At 43.6% G+C, this 24,640-nt stretch overlaps 1 protein-coding gene across 1 annotated transcript in view; it reads right to left on the reverse strand.

Annotated features, from left to right (window-relative positions):
- The window catches only part of MRPL32 (mitochondrial ribosomal protein L32), a 100,098-nt gene that overhangs the window by 55,021 nt on the left and 20,437 nt on the right, over positions 1–24,640 (reverse strand). Inside the window, exon 2 of the mRNA XM_078688194.1 lies at positions 8,665–8,846. Coding sequence (XP_078544320.1) covers positions 8,665–8,846 — 182 coding nt within the window. The remainder of the gene's footprint in view (positions 1–8,664; positions 8,847–24,640) is intronic.

Raw genomic sequence — 24,640 nt, forward strand, 5'->3', positions numbered from 1 at the left:
TCAGGGCTTGAGGTATCTTGGTATCAATACCCTCCCGTAGCCTGTCCATCACCGAGATCACCACTTTCTCCGTAGAGTGCAGGGGCCTGAACCCGGCTTGGCGGGAGGAGAGGCAGGGTAATGAGGGTAAAAGTCTTGCCCCTCATTTTCTAGAAAAGTGTGCTCAGAGTTGCAGCCTCCAAGTACTCTTAAAAAATGTCAGTCTCTGCTAGGATTCTTACATTTCGACAGAACATACATACCTTATTATGCACAACATATTAAACCCTTTTATGCCTTAATACGCCCTGATTTTTCCACTTCCTGCTGGATGTGAAAAGCACTGAAACACTCTACAGTCTGATTTACTTGAAACATGTAGCCTGCATACACATGTTAATACCACTAACTTGGTTAACCGTGTTTTGCCAGGTGGAAATGGATTTACATATGTGACCTTTAATGAAGGTGAAACGGTATCCATTATATATGAATCGAATCTATATGCCCATGCGGAAATGCGTTTTGCTTCTACTTAAATTTTGTTTTGACGGCTGTACAGATGGCTATTCTAAAAGAAAGGTCACTTGCTCAAACACATTAATGCGTTCTCTCCTCTGCCTGTCATACAGGCAGTCATCAAAAGTAGTATCCCTAACAACAAAGCCCTCCATCCTTGATGGATACAATGGACTGCGTCCATAACAGTCGTAGATATAGACTTAGTCTTTGACCTTTCCTTGCAAACACAAGAATTTTTGCAATATAAACAGGTTTATCCTTCAACTTCTTCGATCCTGCCTCTTGGTCAATATCAGTCTGTCATTTATACTGATGGTTCTGCTCAACCTGCTATAAGTTCTTAGAAGCAATATTCTATGGCACTCTCCATCGTTATTGGCTCTATGTTGGATGGCATTTTTCACCTGCAAACTACTCGCACACAGTCCTTTGGAGACTGTACTTCGCTGTTGGCTAAACTGAAGACTTTACTACTTGAGCTTGATAATACAGATCCAGAATTCTCTAACCTTACCGTGTGTGATTCGTATTACTGTGTACCGTCCTTCAAAGATAATTTACATTTTTGCAGTCAAAAGGATTTTAGGGATTCCAAGGTTAGCACAAAGCACAAACAGCTTTCGGTTAAAGTGTCAAATCTTAAGGATAGGTTGCCACAAACTCATTTTATACATACACTGAATCATCAATGTGTGGGAACACGTGCCGCAGGGAATTCCCTAGCTAATGAAGCAGCCAAATCTGCAATAGCCACAGCTAAAATAGCAGCAGTAACACGCTCTAAAACTTGTATCGATAATTATATCTTGGCTGCTGTGAATGCGTTTAAAAGCAGCAACCCTTTGCTGAAGGGCTTTACTTCAAAATATTCCATTCATTTAAATGATCAAAATGTTCCTTCAGTAACTATTCCTGGAGTTGGTCATGTAATTCCCAAAGGAGACATGATTTAATGTTGGCCGCACACGAAGGTGTGGCTTCTGCTTATGCTGTTGTGGCCACTATCTTGCTCTTACAGCAACGCTAGGCTTATACCAACAAACCAGAAAGCAAGGCTTATACCATCAAACAAGAAAATAAGATTTACCTTGTGACATCTGTCAACAAATCAAAAAGTTCCACTGTGTCTCGTTCATCACTGACAAATCTGTTTATTTCCAACCAGCCTTTTGGTTGCATTTACCTAGATCATTGTGGTCCACTGACTTCAGATACTGCATTTAAATATATTTTGGTTGCAGTTGATTCTTGCTCTAGATTCCTCTGGGTTTGGTCACAGCGCTGGGCTGACGCTTGAACTGTTATTAAAGACTTGCAAGCCTTTATCGGGACATATGCATGTTGCGCATTCCACTAGGACCAAGGTCCGGCATTTGCTTCTAAAGCGTACCGTGATTTGATGGAGGCCATGGGTGTGCAAGTGCATTTTTCTTCTCCATATAGACCCAAGGGTAATTCTGTTGTGTAGAGAATGAATTGTGACTTAAAACAGTCCGTAACGGCTAGAGTATTAGTTACAGGGCATGGTTGGTTGAACCCTTTATATGGGGTTCAATGAGTATTAAATAACATCCCTAAAAGATCTTGGTGGGGGGGGGGGCGCGGAGGGGGGACTGCACAAAGTGCTTTTTGGCATTAAGATGAATTCTCAGACCTTGATGGTGCATCAGCGCATGGATCACAGCAGACAGGCTCTTTAATCATGGATGCAGATTGACCGGAGAGCAGGTTTGTTCCTTGGAGCTCATGGCTTGGGCTGTTGACCAATCATCATGTGCAGAATTAGATTCCTTCATGGAGTCTTTGGCCTATGAAATGGCGAGTGACACCAATGATTCCTCTGAAGCATTTTAATTTGATTATTTTCCAAATTGACTTTTAATTCTAATTTTAGTTTTTAGTCATTCACATTTCTGAAACTAAACTTTGAGAATGGTTACTTTCTGATTACATTTATCAGATCTTGTATTTTTTCAAGTGCTATTATCCTAACCAAGGGGAGGGTGTTGTATGTTTCGTCCATGGCCAATTTTCCCTAGGTTAGCCTAATTGTGCACGTAGTAGGCCTCGTTTTCCTTTGCACACGTTACTATATAAGCATGCTTGCCATTGTGCCATGTAGTACTTTCGCATGGAACCAGCATTTGTTTTCCCATTCTGTTATTTTCCTGGGATTTAGTCTGAACACCACCGACAAGGTCAGACAACAATGTCCCTTGTTATTCTTTCTGGCCAGGTTCAAGCACCTAGACATAACACAAGAGTGCAGCTGCTATTTGTGTACATGCATGTCTTGTCATACAGACAAGCCCATGAGCTAAAAACGTATACATGGAACGAGAATTCGAAGACAAGAGCACTGCATCTGCTGAGATGTAGAACCTCCATCGGTGTATGCTAAGGTACGGGGTCTGCCAGTTATCCCAGAGATCTTTTATATATAATCATTTTGCTTTAGTAGCAGGGGAGGGGGGTTTAGGCCACACTGTCCAATACAATGACAAGGCTTTTCATGGTACATAGATTATTAACCATGCTAACAGTATTTTTATTATGCATTTGTTTTCCAATTGTGGAACAGCATTTCAGAGCACAATAGTTTAAATAAATATTCTAAATTTCTTTCATGTCTACCGGTTATCTTATTGTGGATAAGTACGAGTGAGAGAGCGAAAGGGTGTGTCCTGTTACCTCGACCCCCGAGAGGGTTGTGTTCTGGGGTGCAAATTTACTTGTTTCTCTGGTAAGGTTCGTAGGGCAAGTGAGGCACTATAGTTAGTCAGACTCAGAATCATAGATACTGAGGTAATATGGTGACTTAGTCCCTACATATTGATGTTCTCTGGTCCCAAGCAGAGTTCTGTTCTAGCGCAGAATCCCTGCAACAAAGTGACTCATAGATAAATCCACTGTGCTCCACCTGCTTGATGCTGTACCATTTCAAAATGTGGGAAATCACACATGTTAGTGTCCGTTTCAATTGGGGGACCACCATCAACATTTCTTATCTCCACCCTCTGCAAGACCGGTTACATCAATTTACCAATTTTAGAGTTCTTGTTATTGCCTCATTCGGCTTCATAATCATTATGGCCAGAGAGGACCTCGCATGACAACCAGCCAGCAAGAATTGCTCCAGGGCAAGAGAGAAGCATTCACTGTGGTAGGTGCTGGAGTTGAAATGTTCTATAATAAGGTCAAAAGCATCTCGCAGCTTCGGCCTTCCTTATTCTTGTGGGTGTATATATATTTTTTGTTTTATGCTGGGTCTACCACTGCCGCCTAACAGTAATAGCAGCAATCCATTCCTGGATGATTATGTGCAAAGTCCTCTGTAATACACCGGTATCTCTGGAGGACCAATATTTTTACCACGATTGTTCTGCCCATCAGTGATGCTGTCAGTTTGTTCGAGAAGTGTTCTATATCTCCACACCCCATCCATCAATGCCTCATATTTGGAGAGCGGACCTCCTACCTAGTGTGCACGACCTGTACCCCCAGGGACCTCAAAGATTTAGTCTTCCTTTACATTCCTACGGTTGAGAAGTTCTCCTTCTGTTTTCCAGACAGGGCACCCAAGGGAAACAATCTAGACTTCGATCAACTGATCTTCAACCAAGACATATCACAAAATTATTCTAGCAGCTGGAGCAGCCTTGATTTTGTGCCAGAACAAGTATACTGGAATGTTGACCACGAAGAGTGAGAGAGCATGCACTGTACTGCCCACCTTTATAGCGTTATCCCATAACTTTCTCCAAAGGATGGATGCAATTACCTCAAAGAACAATGTAAACAGGACCAGCAACAGTGACCTCCCCTGCCTAGTACCTCACCTACAGTTCCCATGCACCCTGAGATCACACCATTGGTCTTGACCTTGGCTGTTACTCCAGAGTATAGCAGTGACATCCAACCGAGGGACCAGGGGCCAACATTATAGGCCATCAGAACTTCAAAAAGAAATTTCTACCCCATATATTCAAATGCCTTCTCTAGATAAAGAGAAGATGCCAAACATTCATCCTCACTGTGTTCTAGTGAATGTTTTATGTGGGTAACTCATCAAAAATATGGTAGTATGTACCTTGCTATCACAAAACCAGACTAACCTTGGTGAATTACATCTGGCAGCACCCGCAGGAGTCTACCCTATTGTTTTACTGATGTTTTTGATGTATGGATTAATCACCGATAATGGCATAAACCCCTTAAAATTAATGTGGTCTTTCCTGGGCTTGGGTACCATCATTATCAGCGATTACTGAATGAGACCATGTAATAGCTTAAGTTCTTGGGCCTCCTCCCAAACCTACAGTAATTTCTCCATCAGAAGTGTTGGCATGCACCTATTAAACCCTAGAGGGAAGCCATGCAAGTCCAGTGTTTTGCACCCTGCATTCCAGTCAATGGTTCTTTTAGTTGAAGTCCTTATTTAGTTTGTCCCATCACTACTTGACTGTGTAGGCAATCCTGCCCATCAACTACTCTCCAATTCGCTCCTCAGTAAGATTCTCCTGTAGGCCAATCATCCTTCTCAAATACCTGTAGGACACACCGTTAGTATATGTCTGTCGAAATCCTTCACCATGCCCAGATCAGGGTTCTGCTCATTTCTCTCCGAAACAACCAAGCAAGGAATTTACCAGGTTTGTCACCTTCTCTATGTAAACTTGGTCATGGTGACTGACAGGAGTACCTATCACACCTATTATAATGCTCCCTCAGCGGTCTTACATTTTCCATTATATTCAAATTCAAATCGTGAGCACCCTGGGATCCCTCCTTCATCCTGGTTAATTTATTTTACAGATCGGTTATTTGCACGCTGAGATTTGCAAGCGTGCCGCATCTTACTCAAATACCCGCCTCTCATATAAAGCAGATTTCCTATGTGGCATGGCAGTCACACACAAACTTGTTGGCCGAGATTTGTGGCAAGGTTGCAGCTGATTACTGGGAGTCTGCCCAAGCTGACACTGCAGCAATGCTTGCTTATGGTGGTTCCCTGCAAGACAAAAAGGTGTGTGCCACAATGCCTTTCTTATACCACTATTTGAACAATAGAATCGTCTTCGTTTTTCACTTTGTTTTTCACTTCAGAAACTTTTAGCTGGTTCAGAGTTATGGAGAGTCTCATTTTCTTAAACCAAACTTTGAACATGAATGTCTTATTTTCAGTCCATTATCCTTCACTTCTAATCTGGTTTTCATCACCGCACAGGATCCAAGAACATTTTGCGCTTTACATCCTCACAATGCAAATTTTAAGAACACCTCCCTGACTGCCTAAAAACAGGGCAGGTAGTACCTATCATCAAAAAACCGACAGCTGATGCATCAGACCTAAATAACTATCGACCAGTGACTAACATCCCTCTACTGGCCAAACTCATTGAGAAATGTGTGCAGGGCCAACTAAGCCAACACATCGCTAAGTTCTCGCTATTAGATGATTGCCAATCAGGCTTCAGAGCAGGGCACAGTACTGAAACTGCGATTCTGCATATTGTCGATGACGCCCTACAGGCCCTAGACCGAAATCAAACATGCCTATTGATCCTTTTAGACCTATCATCAGCATTTGACACGGTAAAACACAAAGTACTAATGACCAGGCTACATGACAGGATGGGCTTGTCCGGAAACGTGCTGAAATGGTTCAATTCTTTCCTACAGAACAGGACTCAGCGATTCCAGGTCAACCAAGCAATATCTTCACCGACTCCCAATACAATCGGGGTCCCACAAGGCTCAACGCTATCCCCTGATCTATTCAACTTGTATGTAGAACCTCTCACAGAGATTCTTCAAAAATCTCAGATATCCTACCATATGTATGCAGATGACACGCAAATATACATGAAGATCACCTCCCTTGAGGACATTGACCGAATAAACAAGACACTAATGAGAGCCTTGCGATGGTTAACAATGAACCATCTGAAACTAAACGCCCAGAAAACAGAATTCCTGCTAATCTCACCGACAAGGAACCAATCTGAAGTTAAGGAATGGACTAAACTTGTGACGGCGCTAAATTGCACCCCGACCCTAGTTAACTCAGCTAAATCACTAGGTATCACGCTAGATGAAAACCTCTACATGAAAGAACACATTAACTCAATGGCCAAAAGCGCCCGCTTCCACCTGAATTACCTAAGAAAACTGAAACCCTTCATCTCAATGATGGACCTAAAACTGGCTATCCAATCACTAGTTATCTCGAGGATTGAATACGGCTGCACCACATTATCTGGCCTTCCGAAAACATCCACAGCACCTCTAAAAGCCTGCCTCAACGCAGCGGCTAGACTCATCACGGGAACGAAGAAATTCGATCACATATCTCCTCACCTGAAAGCACTAAACTGGCTACCTTACGAGGCCAGAATTCAAATGAAGATGGCCTGTATTACACATAAAGCGGTTCACTACAACACGCCTAGATACCTAGCCAAGAAACTTAAGCTATCAGGAGGTAACAGACCAACTAGAAGCACAAAAGAGTTACTATTGCGACCAGCCTATTTCCATAAGATAAAGACCTACAACAGAGCATTCTCCGGTGCTGCCCCCAGAATATGGAACTCACTCCCTCCAAACCTCAGGAAGATTCAAAATACTGCAACATTCAAACGTGAACTGAAGACCCACTTGATGAGTAAATACCCTACATAGAGAAACCGACGAATTACTGGGAGGATCATTGACGCTAACAGAGGGTTGTCCTCGTCATGAAAATTGGAGGATCAATATCTGATAACTAACTGTTTTCCATGGTCAAGCCAGGCTAGACACGTTACTGCTACCTCATATACTTGTGAACCTATAACTACCTCATATGCTTGTGAACTTATAACTATATCTCACAGAAATAATCTATGTAACCGCTACCTCACCCTATCTATTTATCCATATCATCCTTGATATGCACTTGATTGCCATATAACCCTACCTCACCGAACTTGGATTGTTACCATGATGCAAGCTAAGCCTTGTTCATCACCTAATGCTAATTGCACAGACACTAAGAATTATATATCTAATCATGGCCATACAGTATATTACCTTCTACCTCATAACTATTTGTGTTTTTTACTGCTATTATAATGTCTACTTGTAATTCCTTCCATGTTAAGCGCTCTGATACCCACGGGTCTTGTCCGCGCTATACAAAACTCTATAAATAAATAAATAAATAAATAAACCTCTCAGAAGCCTACTCACAGAAAAATACAGCCAATGCCCTCTGATTTAAATGCAACAAGTCTGTCTTCTTTGTCTGACTTCCTAAATACCGCTTTATTTGTAATCCTAACAAAACTGTGTGCACCTTATGACATTCCAGAAAGCAAGTGCAGGGCTATCTCTGCTCGCACCCACCCTACATGCAGTTTAATTTTCTAGTTAGTATTAGAAGGCTATTCATTATCTGACTCCTACCTGATCACTGTTCCCTCGTCAGGTTTCCCTCATAATTTAGTCCATAGTTTTCTTTTTGCTCCAAACCCTCCAGGCACTTTCTTTGGTTCATTCTCTTATACACACAGCTTTAGATTTCTTTAACCCGCTTTTAGTACTTATTCAGTTTGACATTTTGGCTATTCTTCTTGGTAAAAAGACTTCCACAATGTTTATTTGTTATGGTCTGTCTTGACAGCACAGCTGTTGCCAGAAGATTGTGTGAAAATAAGAAGAGGGGTTTTGACGACGCTCACATGTTGGGAGCCAGGAGTACGTTTTGATTGGGCAGGAGTTGTGTGCTTCCACAGGGGAAAAAAGGCTCGACCTCCATACAGATGTGATAATTTTGTTCATTTATCCAGCTGCCTGAGCTCGAACTTTCATGGGCACATACCAGACACTGAAATGCTACTAAAGTCTTAGATAACTAGATAATGTATGGTGATGTTCTCTGGCAGCAGCACAGATGCGAGGAGAGAAGTCATTAATGTACATAGATTTTTAGCTCTAGCTTGCATTCATAAGCCAGACTTATCTGCATTGCCAATGCTGGTTTCAAATTACATTTATGTTGAAAAACATCTGCATGTGCTGCACTTTCGGAAGGAATATTAAAGAAACATTACATTTTGAAGCACAAGTTGGTATTTTAGGAAACAACAGAAAAGCAGATACCCCAAAAAATAACTTTACCTTTAATTTCACAAGTTTTTGTGGCGCTCTCCTCCTGGTGCGGTTGACTTCAATTGTACGTCTAGACTTGGGTGCTGCCATCCAAAAGATGCTGTCTAAAAAACTAGGGTCTTCTTCTGTTTTAGCAACGGATCCTTCTTCCCAAGGAATACATTGTGGGGGTTGCAAAACTAATGCAGGAGCTGGGTTAGAAAAAAGAGAATCAGAAATAAATATAGTGTCCCTAGACCATTCACTTTAAAGCGGACACCAATGAGAGAATTCTACTCCTGGCAGGGAAGAACCATTACCTTACAGGTAAATTGATAGGATAGAACTTAATAGTTCGTGGATAATATGAAGCAGTTTTATACAGTTTGTAGGGTACACGATTTGCAATGTTTAAGTACTGTACACTTTGCTATCCTTCATTCATTGTTTTCTACCGTACATGACTTTCACTGTATTTTGATGGTGAATGGCTGATGAGCAGAATCACAGAGGGACCGATTAAAAAATATTTTTTTTGTTGCACTCTAGGTTTACGTCCAAAATCCAGGAGTATGCTATGCTAAATTAGCAGCGTTTCTAGTTACTTCCAGTCACCTTATTACCATGAAAATTTGAAAGAGGACAACTACTTTGATTTTAGGAAGAAAATTAAAAATACTATTTCCATATGAAATGATGCCTACCAGATGGAATATGTTCAACAAAAATTTTAAACAGTTACCAACTGCCAGCCCGTCTTATACTCCTCTGAACACCATCATACATACACAAAGCTTTGTTTGGAACAGGTTTTTATACCACACATGCTATAACCAACAATTACAGAAGTGGTCACACTATAGACCGTCAACCTTCTGACCAAGCACCTGAAAATCAAGCATTGGCAAAACCAATACATCCGAACCCTGTTCATTAAGTGATTACCAACTCAAATAAATTCTGTAAGAATATCTGCATATACCAACCCAGCTGTGGCACAGGAAGCAGGCACTGTGTCAGAGAAATGTGTATCGAGTTATGTGGCACTTGGAAACATTAATGTTAAAACAACACATTTAAATTCCTAAAATAACTTTGAATAATCAAGAAAAATGTATTGAGTTAAATAGAAACAAAAATGGTTAAAATCAGAAAAGGGGAGTCAGTAGTATGCATTTTTCAAATAGTAAAGCACTAATAATAAAAATGCTTATGTACAAGTCGCCTTCAGTCTATGTGCACTGCCCAAAAACTGACAGGAGATTATTGTTGCATCACAAACAAAAAGTCACTAGCGACTGTTGTGATCAAAAGGGCTGGGTATTCAGGGGCAGAAATCTCCAACTCAGGGGAACTTAAAGATTTTCAGTCTTCTTGGTATTCTTCTATGGAACTTCAGTTGCAGCTCCAGTGGGGGATAGGCCGCTCTGCCGCTGCTTAATGCAACAATCAAAAAACCCAATTCTAGAGAAGTCACTCCTTGTTTCTCTTACAGGCCTACGCCTTCAAGTCACTAGATTTCTTTCCAGCTAGACTTTATAAGGTTCAATTACAAATGGTCAGTAGAAGCTTCTTCAAAGCAGGCAGCCTTCTGCCTTTTGATTAGACATAGCAGCAACAGAGTGCCAACCACTTGACCCTTGAACAGTTGTTTCTGGGACTGGGTGCCAGCAGGAGTTCTTCAGTCTGCTGTCAGGCAGAATCTTCTTTTCTTCTAGATGTTTCTTCCCAGGACCAAGAATGTTCTGAGGGGGTGTTGGTGGTAAGGTGCTAGTATTATCCTGTGCGCTAGCCAGTGATAGGAGAAATCCCTAAAACTAATCCTGAAAACATTCCTGCCAACTGCCAACCCCAACCTCCTTTTTCAGTACTTCTTTTCTCCATTTACTGCAAACCGTCCCATGGTCTATCACAAAACGACTCTGGCAAGTCTCCATCAGCAGAAGCCTTGCCCTGCCTTCTAGCCATTACAATATGGGGATAAGGTATTTCCTCTTCCATTACTGCTGGGACAACAGGCAGAAAGCGGACCGTGGCTCGGGGCATCAATGGTTTTAGTTCCCCACAGCATCCAATTTGGTATCGACATTACAAAAGGAATATCTGTCAAGACTACCCTTTGTTTTGCCAACTGTTCATGGCCACCCGCATATAACCAAGTTCTGCTATCTGGTAATTGTTGACACCACTTTAGTCTATGTGCACCCAAAGGCAGTTATATTGTCCTCCAGGAGGACAGTTTGATCAGCAAATCTGGAATGTTTTAGTGCTAAGGCAGGACTACAAGGCAAACCAGTCATAAACCAGTTTGCTCTCAGGCAGCACAAAGCACAGTATTTGAAAGCTATTTTCAATTAAATGTATCACCATGGAGTCTGATTTTTAAGTAAAAAAGTAGATTTGAGTCAAAGTTATGGCTTTTTCCCACGCGAAGTTATAGAACATAGGCTTTTAATCCTAACTAGTACTACTCCTGAAAAACTTTACATTCACAGGGACAGCTTTTTGCAACGTTCACTTTGGTGAAACACTTTACCTTTCTTTTTAGTATATCCCACTTTTAAATATGAGGCACCCAGTCCTGTAGAATTTTAACACTCTCTTTGAGATAAATTAGTTAATATCAAGAAAAGCAGGTTTCCTACATACAAAAACACTTTAATTTACACTGTGCCACTACAGAGGTTGTAAAATTACTGCACAGAGAGTGTAATACGGTTTCCTGGAGTCATACAGTTTGGTCAAATATGTGAGTTGTGTAATTACATGTTTGGGGTTGGATTGCACACCTTTAGTTAACGTAGTATTCCCCCATGTTTATCTGTAGATTTATTTGTTGCGTGCTCATTGGTGACGTGCTTAGCCCAAACTGCACGTAGAAAACTGTAACACATTTATGTAGGGGCGACTTTTCACCCCAAACCGCTGGCACTGCCGAAGTTGCATTTGCGCTATGTTTTCTTCCATGTTCAAACCAATTTACTCCTGTTTACTCAATTCGTACTCAGTTTTTTCACTCTTCACAGATTCCAAACTTTCATGCAAGAAAAGCAATTTCCTTAAGCTTCTCATGTTCGAAGTGGGCCATCCGAACCTCTAATTCAGAACATGTACAAATGCTGTATTCTTCAGAAGCAGTTTATTATATCCCAATGCATTTCGGGCCCAGATTGGCCCTTCGTCAGGGGAAACTGAAATTGTCAATAACATACATTTAAAAAATCATTTCACAATGTGTGGTAATAATCTCATTTAAATGATAGTAACTTCTTACAAATTATACTTAGTTTCACCTTAATTAACACATGCACTTCTGTGAGGTAATTATATTAAGTGAGCCATGGAAAATAATCCTCCTATTTTATATAGCAACCATCGGACATTCTGCTGTTAAATGTGCCTACCCCCTGCATTCACCCAACCTGACTTCAGCTACCCTCCCCACCTTTCTCTTCTCTGTAACCCACATATGGCATTTAATTTTCACGCCAGTGGTACATTTTCTGTGCAAATATCAATGGTATTCCTGGAATTCTACATGTGTCACTGAATGGTGGAGTCACACAACACAGAGGGATAAAACGAAAAATATGTTCCGGGAAAGGCAAAAAAAATAAGAAAATTCCTGGCCAAAACAAAAGTGGATTCCCTACTTCACAGGTCTGATGATGGCTGGATAAATTCAGATGTGTTGCACCCAGCTTCATACAAAGAAAACTCCAAAATAAAGCAACATCTTAGACTAGAATATGGAAGATGAAAGAAGGACCCTTTTGCTGACCAACATTTGCATAGTTAGGCTGTACCCTCAAAGTCCCAACGCCATATTACGATTGTGGCGGTAAGATTGCCGCCTCTGCTAGGATTCAGGATTCCCCCTCTGCGACGGCAGTCTCAAAAGGCTCAAAATATGCTGGTGGTGCCAATGCAGGCACTGGGGAGCATATTACGACATGTATTTCCGCCTCCCATTTTATGGCGGGCACGCTGCCATGAAAAGGGTGGTGGAAATACAGGTAAGCAAGCCCTAAAAGGGCCCCAGGACGAACCTGGCCATGGGAGTGCCAGTGGGGTTGCACCCCCCCCTTCAATTGCACCTTCGTGCGTGCACTGTGTGGCATGCACAACATGGTGTGTCCCACAACGTGCACATACATGCTGCAGGCTCTCCTATGAGCCTAACATACCAGCCGCCATGACATCTCCACCGCCAGCCCACCGTGGATTTAACTCATAGTCCGGCGGGCAGGTTCACCATAGGCTTTTCGACCTTCCTGGGATCGCCGTTGTGGCTGTCCCAGTGAAAGACCGCCAAACTCGTAATAAGGCCCTTAGACTCTTCTTCAGAAATGTGCACTGTCCACCTGATCTTCCTTTGCAGGATGCTTAACTGCAGTACAGTTTCAACCAGAAAACAGCAAATGGAGACCAGTAAGAGGTCAATGTGATGTGCATTCCCAACAGTGACAAAGAAAATAAGGCCATGTTGAGTAGAATTTGTCTGAGAAGGAAATAAAGATGCTGGGCAATAAAGTACTCTTAAGAGCAGTGGTGAAAATGCTCCATTCAAACTGTGCAATTTTAAAGCAAAAAGTAACTGCAGAACATCAAAACCACATGCAAGAACTCTATGCCTGTATTATTAGTTTGCCTAATATTTACCTGTACCTTCGCAAAGCTAATCTTTGCGAGAGTTTTTGAATGCATTCATGGATTCAGAAAGGCTGACTAAGGTGATCAAGAATTAACCTGCCTAATTTCTAAAAGCACTGTCTGAATGTCTCCATGTGGTCATACAGGTCATATAGCAGATGACAGGGTATATGAGCATGTTTCAAAGGAATAGCCATGAACTTTGGGGACCAAGAAAGATGTACTAGGTGTGGTCTAAATATTAGCTAATGTCAACGTGAGGTTATGCGGTATACCAGTAGTTGGAAGCAAAGAGGCATGCAGTTCCTATTGTAGATTTCCGACCTCTGACAAATAGAAATGTGACTGCTGTCAGTGAGGTGCAAATTGTGACGATGCATGGTTTCTATTGTAAAATCTGAAATGCCCAATCTTGTGGTGGCAACATAACAATAAAACAAGTTTGCTCCTAATAAGGTTAGTCTCTTTCTAGTTGAGTTTGCATATTGATAAGTCAAATGAATAGGACGTAGGAGCTCATAATTCACTCCATAACGTCCACTAGCCTTTTATCTGCTAGCAGGGGCTCAGACATTAAAATTATCTTTATACCCTCGGGAACTGGGACCCACTGCTTAGCTTTTAAACATCACTTTCACACCCACTTGTCACAGCACACTCAGTAAGTATACCAGCTCCTCAGTAATCTGGAGTCGCAGCACACCCGGGACACATTCGGTGTCACTGTGGTGGGCCCGATGATGAAGCATGCCACCAACTAGGTTGGTGGGTGAGGGCTTCATGATCAAACCAAATGGTTTGCCTACAGACGTACCCTCTGAGTCTAGCCAACACAACCAAGCTAGTCCTTTCTTGAGACTACAAGTCAAATGAATAAACATGATTAAACAGTCATGGCATGCTAGGATAACGGCATGCCCTGCAATAAGCAAAGTAAGAGTTTCTTGCACTCAGCAGTTGTAGCATCTCATAACCACTTAGTTGCCATACTTTTCTATTTGTGATTTCATAAAGTGCAGACGTGGCCCAGAGGCATTAGAGTGCTACACAATAAAGCCAGACCACATAAATACCAAATAAAACAATACACAGGCACATTAAAGTGGAGCGAACGCTGGGCTAGCCTCTACCGGGAGGGAGAGCACCGGACACATTCATAGCAAAACATAGCATTGAAAAGCAGGTGAAACAGTACATAGTTTATGCAGGTTAAGATTGGTAGCAAGAGAAGCTAGGAGTGGTTTAGGTCAAGTGTTGATCTAAGAGAAGAACTTTGATGTCTTTTTTTAAGGTGACATGGCGTGGTCAGGTGGAGAATCAGCAGGAGGGAGTTCCAGATTCTCGCAGACCTTCCAGAGAAGGATTGGTTCATGTATCGCTTGTGTATAAAAGGTGGTAGGCCGGCAGGGAGGAATAATAGAGCATTTCTTGAATACAGTAGGCCTGGGCGGTAAATTGCGTTCTGGTCGCGGAATTTGGGTAATTTTGCGTTCTGCGAAGAACGCGAAATTGCCCAAAATTCTGCGTTTGCGACTTTGCGAAATTGTTTGCTTGTTCGCGTTCTCAAAATGCGTGTTCGCCAGATATTCCCCCAGAGCACGCAAACCGCAAATGCAAACAGGACAAAAGCATCGCGAACTAGCAATTCCGCGTGTTCGTGGAGATTTGCAAATTCGGCCCACCCCTAGAATACAGGTTAGAGCTTGATATTTTCAGTTTCTTTGACAGGTATGGGGTAAAGGGGAGTGAAGAGATTTATGAGGGGTGCAGGCAAATTTAAATTGAGCTCTCACCTCTATGGAAAGCCACTGAATGGAGCAAATAATGTTATGTTATGTGTATTTGTATAGCACACTATAACCCACAAAGGAAGTGTGTCTCTCTCTCTCTGCCTCTGCCTCTGCCTCTGCCTCTCCCTCTGGTAGGTTGGTTAGTTGAAAAGTCAGGTCTTCAACTTCTTGTGGAATTCAAGAAGAGAGAGGAGGCTCTGATATGGAGGGTGAGTTTGTGCCTCTGCCTCTGCCTCTGCCTCTGCCTCTGCCTCTGCCTCTGCCTCTGCCTCTGCCTCTGCCTCTGCCTCTGCCTCTCCCTCTGGTAGGTTGGTTAGTTGAAAAGTCAGGTCTTCAACTTCTTGTGGAATTCAAGAAGAGAGAGGAGGCTATGATATGGAGGGTGAGTTTGTTCCACCCTTTAGGAGTGATGTAAGAGAATGCCAGTCCTCCTGATCTGGTTTTGTGTATGCGTGGAATGTTGGCGAGTAGGAGTCCTGCAGAGCGGAGGCGTCTGAATGGTTGGTAGAAGGGGATGCAACTGTTCAGATAGGTGTGGCCAGAGTTGTGGAGTGCCTTGAACATGTGAGTTAGGAGTTTGAAATGAGCACATTTGTGTCTTGGAAGCCAGTGTAGTTACCTGAGGTGTGATGTGATGAGAGTTCTGTGTGGGAGGTTGAGGAGGAGTCTGGCTGCCAAGTTCTGGGTAATCTGTAGTTTTCTAGTGAGATGCATGGTGATCCAGCGTAGAGTGTTTTCCCATAGTGCAACTTCCTGGTGACTAGGGCATGAGTGACAGTTTTTCTTGTGTTGCTTGGGAGCCATTTCAAGAGCTTCCCTAGCATCTTCAGGGGGTAGAAGCAGGATGCAGTGACTGCATCAACGTGTACCGTCATATCCAGTTTGCCGTTGATGATTATTTTGAGGTTCCTGGCATGGGTTCTGGGTATGGGTCGGAGTTTGGATGACCACCAGTTAGAGTCCCATGGTGAGATGTCCTTGCCGAAGATCACTACTTTCGTCTTGTTTGATGCAGCGCTGCAATAAATAAGGTCTAGTGTCCAGTTGTTTAGAGTAGCAGTTTGAATTCCTCACACACACATCCAAGGAACTCCCAAAATGGGGAGGCATGGTTGAATTTCTTGCGACTTGTCACAAAGTGGGCTGTTGCATATAGGACGGATCTTAGTGAACCTTGATGGATTTTGGGAATGCCGGAAAGGAGTGCAATTCCATATTCTAGCCTGGAAAGCATGAGCACCTGGATGACAGATTTAAGATCTTGTGATAGGATGAGTTTCCTCAATTCCCCAAAACAGTCTTAGCTGGAACTGGGTATTCTCAGCCAGGGAGGAGATATGGCTCTGCATGTTAAGTTAGCTGGTCTGCTGGGGTGGATCCAAGGGATTTGTCATTCTGAATGATGAAGGGGTGGTTGATGTCCGGCAGGAGTTTCACTTTGTCCTGGATAGAAGAATTAATCTTTCTTTGGAGAAATTAGAAGAAATTCTGTTTTCGTTGGGTTTACTTTGAGGTAGTTGTTTGCCATCCAAGCCAATATCATTTTCAAGAAGCTGGCTGGGCAGGTGAAGTATTTTGGGCATTAGACCTTCCGGTAGAGTTGGGAGTCATCAGCATATAGGTGGAACAGGACTTATAAGTTCCTGACTATGGGAAGGGGTTTATGGTAGAGGTTAAAATGGGTAGGAGAGAACATCAAGACTTGGTGAACCCCTGTTCCTTGTTACATACTGACTGGATCTGTGACAGCATTCCCAATTCTTACTATTTGCCATTGGGACTGATGAATGCTCTAAAGTCTCTAGATTCTGCATGTAGCCTCACCCTATAGGTGGGTGATAAGTCGATAGTCCAAACATTTTTCACATCTTAGCATGTTTATCATCCCGATTACATAGGAAACTAGTAACTTCACAACAGCCCATTTACCAATTTGCGTAAATGTACATACTTATGTTCGCCCCCCTTTCGTGCTGTCATCTTAGGGGCAAAACTATTCTATGGCTTCTACCTGCTTCAATTAGCCATTCTAATTCTTTGGCAGCAGGCCATGTGTCTTGTAAGTGTATTTCTTACCTCGCTCACTTTTAGTTGAACTTCTCCTTTCAATCTTACTTTATGCATGTAACCCATCAAACTTCCCAAATGATTGATGAATAGCTCGGAAATTCCTCCTCAAATGTTACCACATTCCTTGCCTCACATGATAGTTATCTCCCCTTTGTCATTTCTTTCAATAGCAGGGGGGTTGATAGAGTTCACTTCTAATTGAAACAAACTTTCCAGGAGGTTTACCTTTCTCTGGAAAGTTTACAAAATATCCAAGATGTTTGATCAGTTTATTTTCAAAATCCACTGGGTAAACGCTCTGGTTTGTATACCGTTACACTTTAATTATCTCCTTGTACGTTTATTTGGATATTAGTGTCAGTCGAGCTCCAGATTTGGAAAATTTCTACAGCTGTTCTATCTATCTTTACTTTGTTCAGTGGTCCATTTTTTCTCTTAACTACAACCTGGACAAACTTTTATTTCACATTCTGTGCATTTATATATTTGCTCACTCTTACAAATTTTTGAAAAAATACATTTACATTGTGTGCATTTCTCCTTCCAAGCTGGATACTCTTTGTTGTTGGTGATGTGACCAAGAACACTGCATCTACAATATCTTTTTTCGACATTTTGAGACGGTCCTTCATTACATCATGTTTAGGTTGAACAGTTTGCCTTCGCCTCTGCGCCCGCCTGTATTACAGACACGGATACAGAGGCAAAGAAGCCGTTAGGAGGCGCACTGACCGTGCGCCCTTGATGGCAGACCTCTGGTGGGGGTTAAAGGGGGTCCATGGACCATCCAGACATCCCCTTGCAGGTGGGCGCAGTCGCTCACTGCATCATGACCCACCTGCAAGAGGATCTCTATTCCCCCTTCAAAGTGAAAACACAAATCGGATTTTCACAGGAATGGCACCTGAGGGCAGCGCAAGTTCCTGGCTGCCCTTGGGGCAGCGCATTCACCATAATGCGGTGCATTTTTATTCTTGCGCTGGGCCCACCTATTAAAAAGTGCGCCCGGCGCAAACAATGAAAATGCGCTATGTGTATAATACGGGCCCAGGTGTCTCCAACCAGTCAATCAAAAGCTATCAGCTTCAGAGTAGCTCACAGCCTTAAGTTCATTTCTGATACAGCACAGGGTCAGATTTTACTTTTAAAGTTAAGGGAAGGCTGTGTTTCTTTTACATTTTAATCATCAGGCTGGAGATAGCCTCAGACTTGTGACCCGGGCTGGGGCACAGAGGGGAAGAACTAAAACAGTGAAGTATTTAACTCTTAGGTAAAAGTCCTTGTCAACTCAATATTGGAGCATGAGAATTTTAATTTGTTTCTGAATGCTTTTAAATGCGAGAAAATGAAAAGTTACCATAGTGATCAGATTAAATCTTCATTTTTAATATTTCCCAATTTAAAGTGTCAGATTTACAAACAGCAGTCCTCTTGCTTCTAATGGCCAATAGACACCGAGTCATATGTAGAACTGAAAGTACAGTCATTTTTTAAATTGGAGAAATTTAAAGTGCAGAAAAGTTTTCCATATCATGAACATTTGTGCAGAACATTTTTCTGCACTACAAATTTCTATAATTTAACAAATAGTTCTATACTTTGTAATAAATGTAGCAGTACCATTCATGATGAATGGTATGTTCTGTGCCACAAGTACATATGACACAGGCTCTCAGTCACTCATACACATATATATCCCATTCATTCGCACACATGTTCATACATCCCTGAAGACCACACTCTCACTGACGCACATGGCAGGCCTGTCATAGTGCCCCTATTCAAATTATTATTATTTTTTCAAACCATAATATTTGGTTCTAAGGACATCAACCTTAAAGTCAATGAAGCTGGGCGTGGGTATGTCTGGTAACAATGCGCAAGTTGTTCAGCCTTTAGTAACTCCTGAATATTTTAACTGATCAGAAGTAGCTCTCACTACTTAAAGTTCGGAGGTTCCTCGGCTAGACAGAGGAGATCTGAAGGAAAGCTAACTTGTGGAGACGTATGTGTTAGTCATGGCTCACATGTCAGAGGCTGAAAAAAAAGAAGGTAAAAAAACCTGTTCCATGCTGCTGTGTAGGCCAAATCAATGGAAATAGGGTAAATTGTTTTAACACACATTGACTCTTTTTAACCTGAAATTTATGTCACTACTAATCGTGGAAGTGGTCGGGGGGGGGGGGGGAGTCTAGAAGCTGATGAGGATACATTCTTAAGTAAACTAGAAAGTGCAAGAGTCTCTGGGATCTAATAAACCTATTAGGCTCACATGGACAGAGGAGGACATGAAGCACACCAATGTGCTTTTGTGCTGTCAGGGCAGAAACCGAGCAAGCATTTGGTCTCTCAACCTTGCATATGCAGAGTGCCAGTCTGGCTAGGGTCTGAGCCATGCCCCAACTAGCTTTGGGTGCTTTTGGAAGCCTGACAGGGGCTTGGTGATCTAACCTCCTGCTCAGATTTTTTAATTTCTTTGGCCTAGGTACATTCTGAGCCTTTTAGGAAAGTTTTGCAGCTTCTGCTCAGGTTGTCAGCCTTGACTGCTCTTTCACTTCCTTCTTTGTTCATGGAGTATACCTGTTTAGCAGCAGGCAGTATCCTTGCCTTTAAAAATTGTGCATGGCAACTGCGCATGTCATCATTTCCAGTTCTATTAGCATCCTTTTACTCATTCAACACCATCTCTGCCTGGCACATGTTGGCAAACAGACAGCTGGGCTTCTCTGATCACCTCTCCTTTTTGGAGTGCACAAACTGAGCATCTCACTGGACCAATGGCCAGGCTGGTGCAATGTAGCTGCAGTTATATTTTAGTCCTTATTACAATTATAAATGGAGTGTATATCTCTCACATACCGCCAGACTTTGAACCCCTTAACACAATACAAGTCCCTTTGAGGTCATTACGCACAACCTGAAAACCCTTCTCACATAGGCTCAAAACAAAATCAACTACCTTCCAAGCACAGACACTGCACGTGTAGTTTGTTATCCTTGTAGGTACATAGGGGTAGTGGATGATATGCAAATGCTACAACGTTACACAACACAACACAATTTCAATAGTGCATATACACTTTCTTCCATTGTCCCCATTTTAGCACTGGTTCACCCGGTGGTGAGAGAAAAATGAGAGCACAACACTTTGCATATTTAAACGAAGGGCACACTAAACATTAGACAAGCCAAGTGATCTAAATTCTCAGAGGAACAACACACACAAAATCAGTTCACATATTCTTGATGTCAAAATATAGTCGTATTTCAGATACAAAAAGCTAGCAGAGAAACCCAGGTCAAAGAGCTCTTGAAGTTAATCTGCGAATGGATACTTTCCTTGGTTACACTTTGATACCATATTCAATGCTCTCAGTACTTGCAATGACCGGAACAAAAAAAATAATTGATCAATTTACTATTGGCAAAGATGTGCAGCCGGTCCACAAGAAGTGTTTTCTGTACTTGTAACCTCCTCAAAAAATACAATCCTGTGGAAAAAACGATTATAAGACGGTTTGTTACTTATGACGTGGGGGATGGCGTCTCTTGGGTAGGTAGCTGGTACATGGCTGCAGGAAGCTGGCTCTTTATGTGATATATCAATAATCTGATATACCGTGTAAAGAGTTTAGAGGTTCCCTTACTAGTGGACAGGGGCTTGCTATGCAATCCTAAAGTGCTCTATTAGGGGGTAGTGTGGTCGAGCAGCCTTAGGCTTAACACAGAGGAGTGCAATGGTCAATAAATGATAAAACGACTCAAGAAGGAGATCCACAACAATTTGAAAAAAATAGCAAGTATCTTTATATATGTCTAGGCTTCAGAGGAAAACGTGTTCAGGTAAGTATCTTTTTAAATATAAAATCTTTTTCACTGTGGACACAGTGCAATTTCTAAGTTCAGCAATATTTTCCTATGGAAGGAAAGAAAAGTTCTTCAAACAGGTATAGTACATTGACTTACAGGAGTTAAGGTGAGTGGCGGGCACGGTCAAGGCAGCACCAACAGTACTCCACCAGAGGCACATGGACGGACAGGTGCAGGGTGCAAACCGCATCTACTGCCCCATGCGTTTCAACGGGAATTGGTCTCTGCAAAAAGAGGCTGCAGGCTCTGGCTAGGAAGCCAGTTGGACTGAACCAGCGAGGGGGCTCAGGCCTTGCGATGCTGGGGACGGCTAGAGGGGGTGGGTGGGTGGTTGATGGGTAATGGTACACTTTTGGTCCTTTTCTCCAAGGCACAGGGGTGATGGGTGCAGAGGAGTCTTTAAGCATTGGGATTTTCCCTTTACTGGAGCGGTCACTGTAGAGGGGCTCTGCGTGAGGAGTTTGCAGTCTAGGAGCGGTGAAACCACAATGGACTCTAGCTCTGGAGGGCTGGAGAACCTTGTTGGCACCATTGGCCCATTTCACCTTGGGCCAGAGGCGACAGGTGCAGTGGTTGCTTCAGGTGTCAGGTTTTGGTGGATCCGGAGACCTCAGGGTCTTTTCTTTGGAGTTTCTTCAGAACAGGTTCACTATTGACGGGAGGTTTTGAGTCTTTTTCGAAGGCAGGCATCCTCCCAAGTTTCTGGAGTCAACCGCTTCAGGATGAGTAGACTTTGGCACAGCTTTCGACGAGGGTTGCAGACAGGTCGGCGGTGCTGCAGCCCAGTCAGGTGCTTTCTTCATTCTTCCATGCTTTGGCAACTCTTCGGTGTCCCCTCTATTCTTAGGTCGACAGTATCTGATTCTCTGGTGCCAGGGTCTCCCCTAAATACTAAATTCAGTGGTGTTCGAGGGAGTGCCAGGTAGTAGCCAATGAGCTTGCCATGGCAGGCTAATCTGCAGGTCATCTCGTGCAAGGGAGTTGTTAACATCCCCTGCCAAGGCTGGCCTGGTTTCTGGCCTCCTGAGAGGGAAGGCCCTCACCCTTGGGGGTCAGAAATTCACCTCTGGTGTCACGCTGGCTAAAGCCAGTCAGTCAACAGTTGGCACAGTTTCAGGGGGCTCCTCTGAGGTGCCCTCTGGGGGCATGTATTGACAAATTAAACACTGGAATTAGTGTGGGTTCCTCAATATGAGAGGTTTGATATCAAACATTCCTATTTTCAGTGAAGCCATCATGTAGCTGGGGAACTCGTTTTCACCAGTGCCCAGCACATGTTTTAAAATTGCTTCCCTATTCTCTTGCACTGACAGCAATCGAACTGTCCAGCACCGGGGCATATCTGCTCATGCAGGTACGCCCTCAAATATAATATTAAGCACACTGCCTTAGGTTGTCAGGCCTAATGTAGGGGTGACTTACAAATATCATATGAAGTGGTTAGTGACTTGGCACATAGGCATGTGTCCAGGTAAGTGACAGAATGCACTCTGGCTTTTACTTATTTGTTCACAGGTGCTCTAAATACAAATATTTATCTCTTGGGTGCAGACTTGGCATGTGCCTCTGCCCCAATGGCACGAATGTATCCATTTGTTAGGTGTGGAACGCAGTTGCGCTCCCTTGTCAGTCACAAGCAATATCCAAAAGTATTTACAAGACTCCATTCTTGATTTAGTAATCCATTTTAATACATTTTACTCCATTTCTTGTCAAATATATTTTGTTTCTTTCTCTATTCACACATAAGGTATTTATGCTTTCCCATTGCTTCAAATGCTACAGATAGGCCTATCCAGGTCTTTTTTTGAAGCAAGCAGGAATACATTGTTCATCCTTGCCAGTCATATTCTCATCAACCCAATGCCTTTCGGGCTCAACAGCCCTTCATCAGGGGTAAATATAAAGTTAAAAGGCCATTGACGGTTGTTTGGCGGCCTTCTCCTCCACCCCTAACCATTAGAGATTCATCAGTCCAACAAGTACCGACTTGCACCCACCTGGGTGATCCACTATTGAACTACAAGTACCAGAATCCCGAGGGGCGATCCGGAGGAGGGGCTAGCGGTGTGCGCTCCATTGCGGTGGTTTCTATTAATTGGCTCCCTTGAGCTTTGAGCCGACGGGCTCCTGGATGCTGCCCTGCGTGCCGGTTCGGGCATCGAGGCCATTGACGGTTGTTTGGCGGCCTTCTCCTCCACCCCTAACCATTAGAGATTCATCAGTCCAACAAGTACCGACTTGCACCCACCTGGGTGATCCACTATTGAACTACAAGTACCAGAATCCCGAGGGGCGATCCGGAGGAGGGGCTAGCGGTGTGCGCTCCATTGCGGTGGTTTCTATTAATTGGCTCCCTTGAGCTTTGAGCCGACGGGCTCCTGGATGCTGCCCTGCGTGCCGGTTCGGGCATCGAGGCCATTGACGGTTGTTTGGCGGCCTTCTCCTCCACCCCTAACCAGAGATTCATCAGTCCAACAAGTACCGACTTGCACCCACCTGGGTGATCCACTATTGAACTACAAGTACCAGAATCCCGAGGGGCGATCCGGAGGAGGGGCTAGCGGTGTGCGCTCCATTGCGGTGGTTTCTATTAATTGGCTCCCTTGAGCTTTGAGCCGACGGGCTCCTGGATGCTGCCCTGCGTGCCGGTTCGGGCATCGAGGCCATTGACGGTTGTTTGGCGGCCTTCTCCTCCACCCCTAACCATTAGAGATTCATCAGTCCAACAAGTACCGACTTGCACCCACCTGGGTGATCCACTATTGAACTACAAGTACCAGAATCCCGAGGGGCGATCCGGAGGAGGAGCTAGCGGTGTGCGCTCCATTGCGGTGGTTTCTATTAATTGGCTCCCTTGAGCTTTGAGCCGACGGGCTCCTGGATGCTGCCCTGCGTGCCGGTTCGGGCATCGAGGCCATTGACGGTTGTTTGGCGGCCTTCTCCTCCACCCCTAACCATTAGAGATTCATCAGTCCAACAAGTACCGACTTGCACCCACCTGGGTGATCCACTATTGAACTACAAGTACCAGAATCCCGAGGGGCGATCCGGAGGAGGGGCTAGCGGTGTGCGCTCCATTGCGGTGGTTTCTATTAATTGGCTCCCTTGAGCTTTGAGCCGACGGGCTCCTGGATGCTGCCCTGCGTGCCGGTTCGGGCATCGAGGCCATTGACGGTTGTTTGGCGGCCTTCTCCTCCACCCCTAACCATTAGAGATTCATCAGTCCAACAAGTACCGACTTGCACCCACCTGGGTGATCCACTATTGAACTACAAGTACCAGAATCCTGAGGGGCGATCCGGAGGAGGGGCTAGCTGTGTGCGCTCCATTGCGGTGGTTTCTATTAATTGGCTCCCTTGAGCTTTGAGCCGACGGGCTCCTGGATGCTGCCCTGCGTGCCGGTTCGGGCATCGAGGCCATTGACGGTTGTTTGGCGGCCTTCTCCTCCACCCCTAACCATTAGAGATTCATCAGTCCAACAAGTACCTACTTGCACCCACCTGGGTGATCCACTATTGAACTACAAGTACCAGAATCCCGAGGGGCGATCCGGAGGAGGGGCTAGCGGTGTGCGCTCCATTGCGGTGGTTTCTATTAATTGGCTCCCTTGAGCTTTGAGC

The sequence above is a fragment of the Lissotriton helveticus genome, chromosome 4_1, assembly GCF_964261635.1.
Source record: "Lissotriton helveticus chromosome 4_1, aLisHel1.1, whole genome shotgun sequence".
NCBI lineage: Eukaryota > Metazoa > Chordata > Amphibia > Caudata > Salamandridae > Lissotriton > Lissotriton helveticus.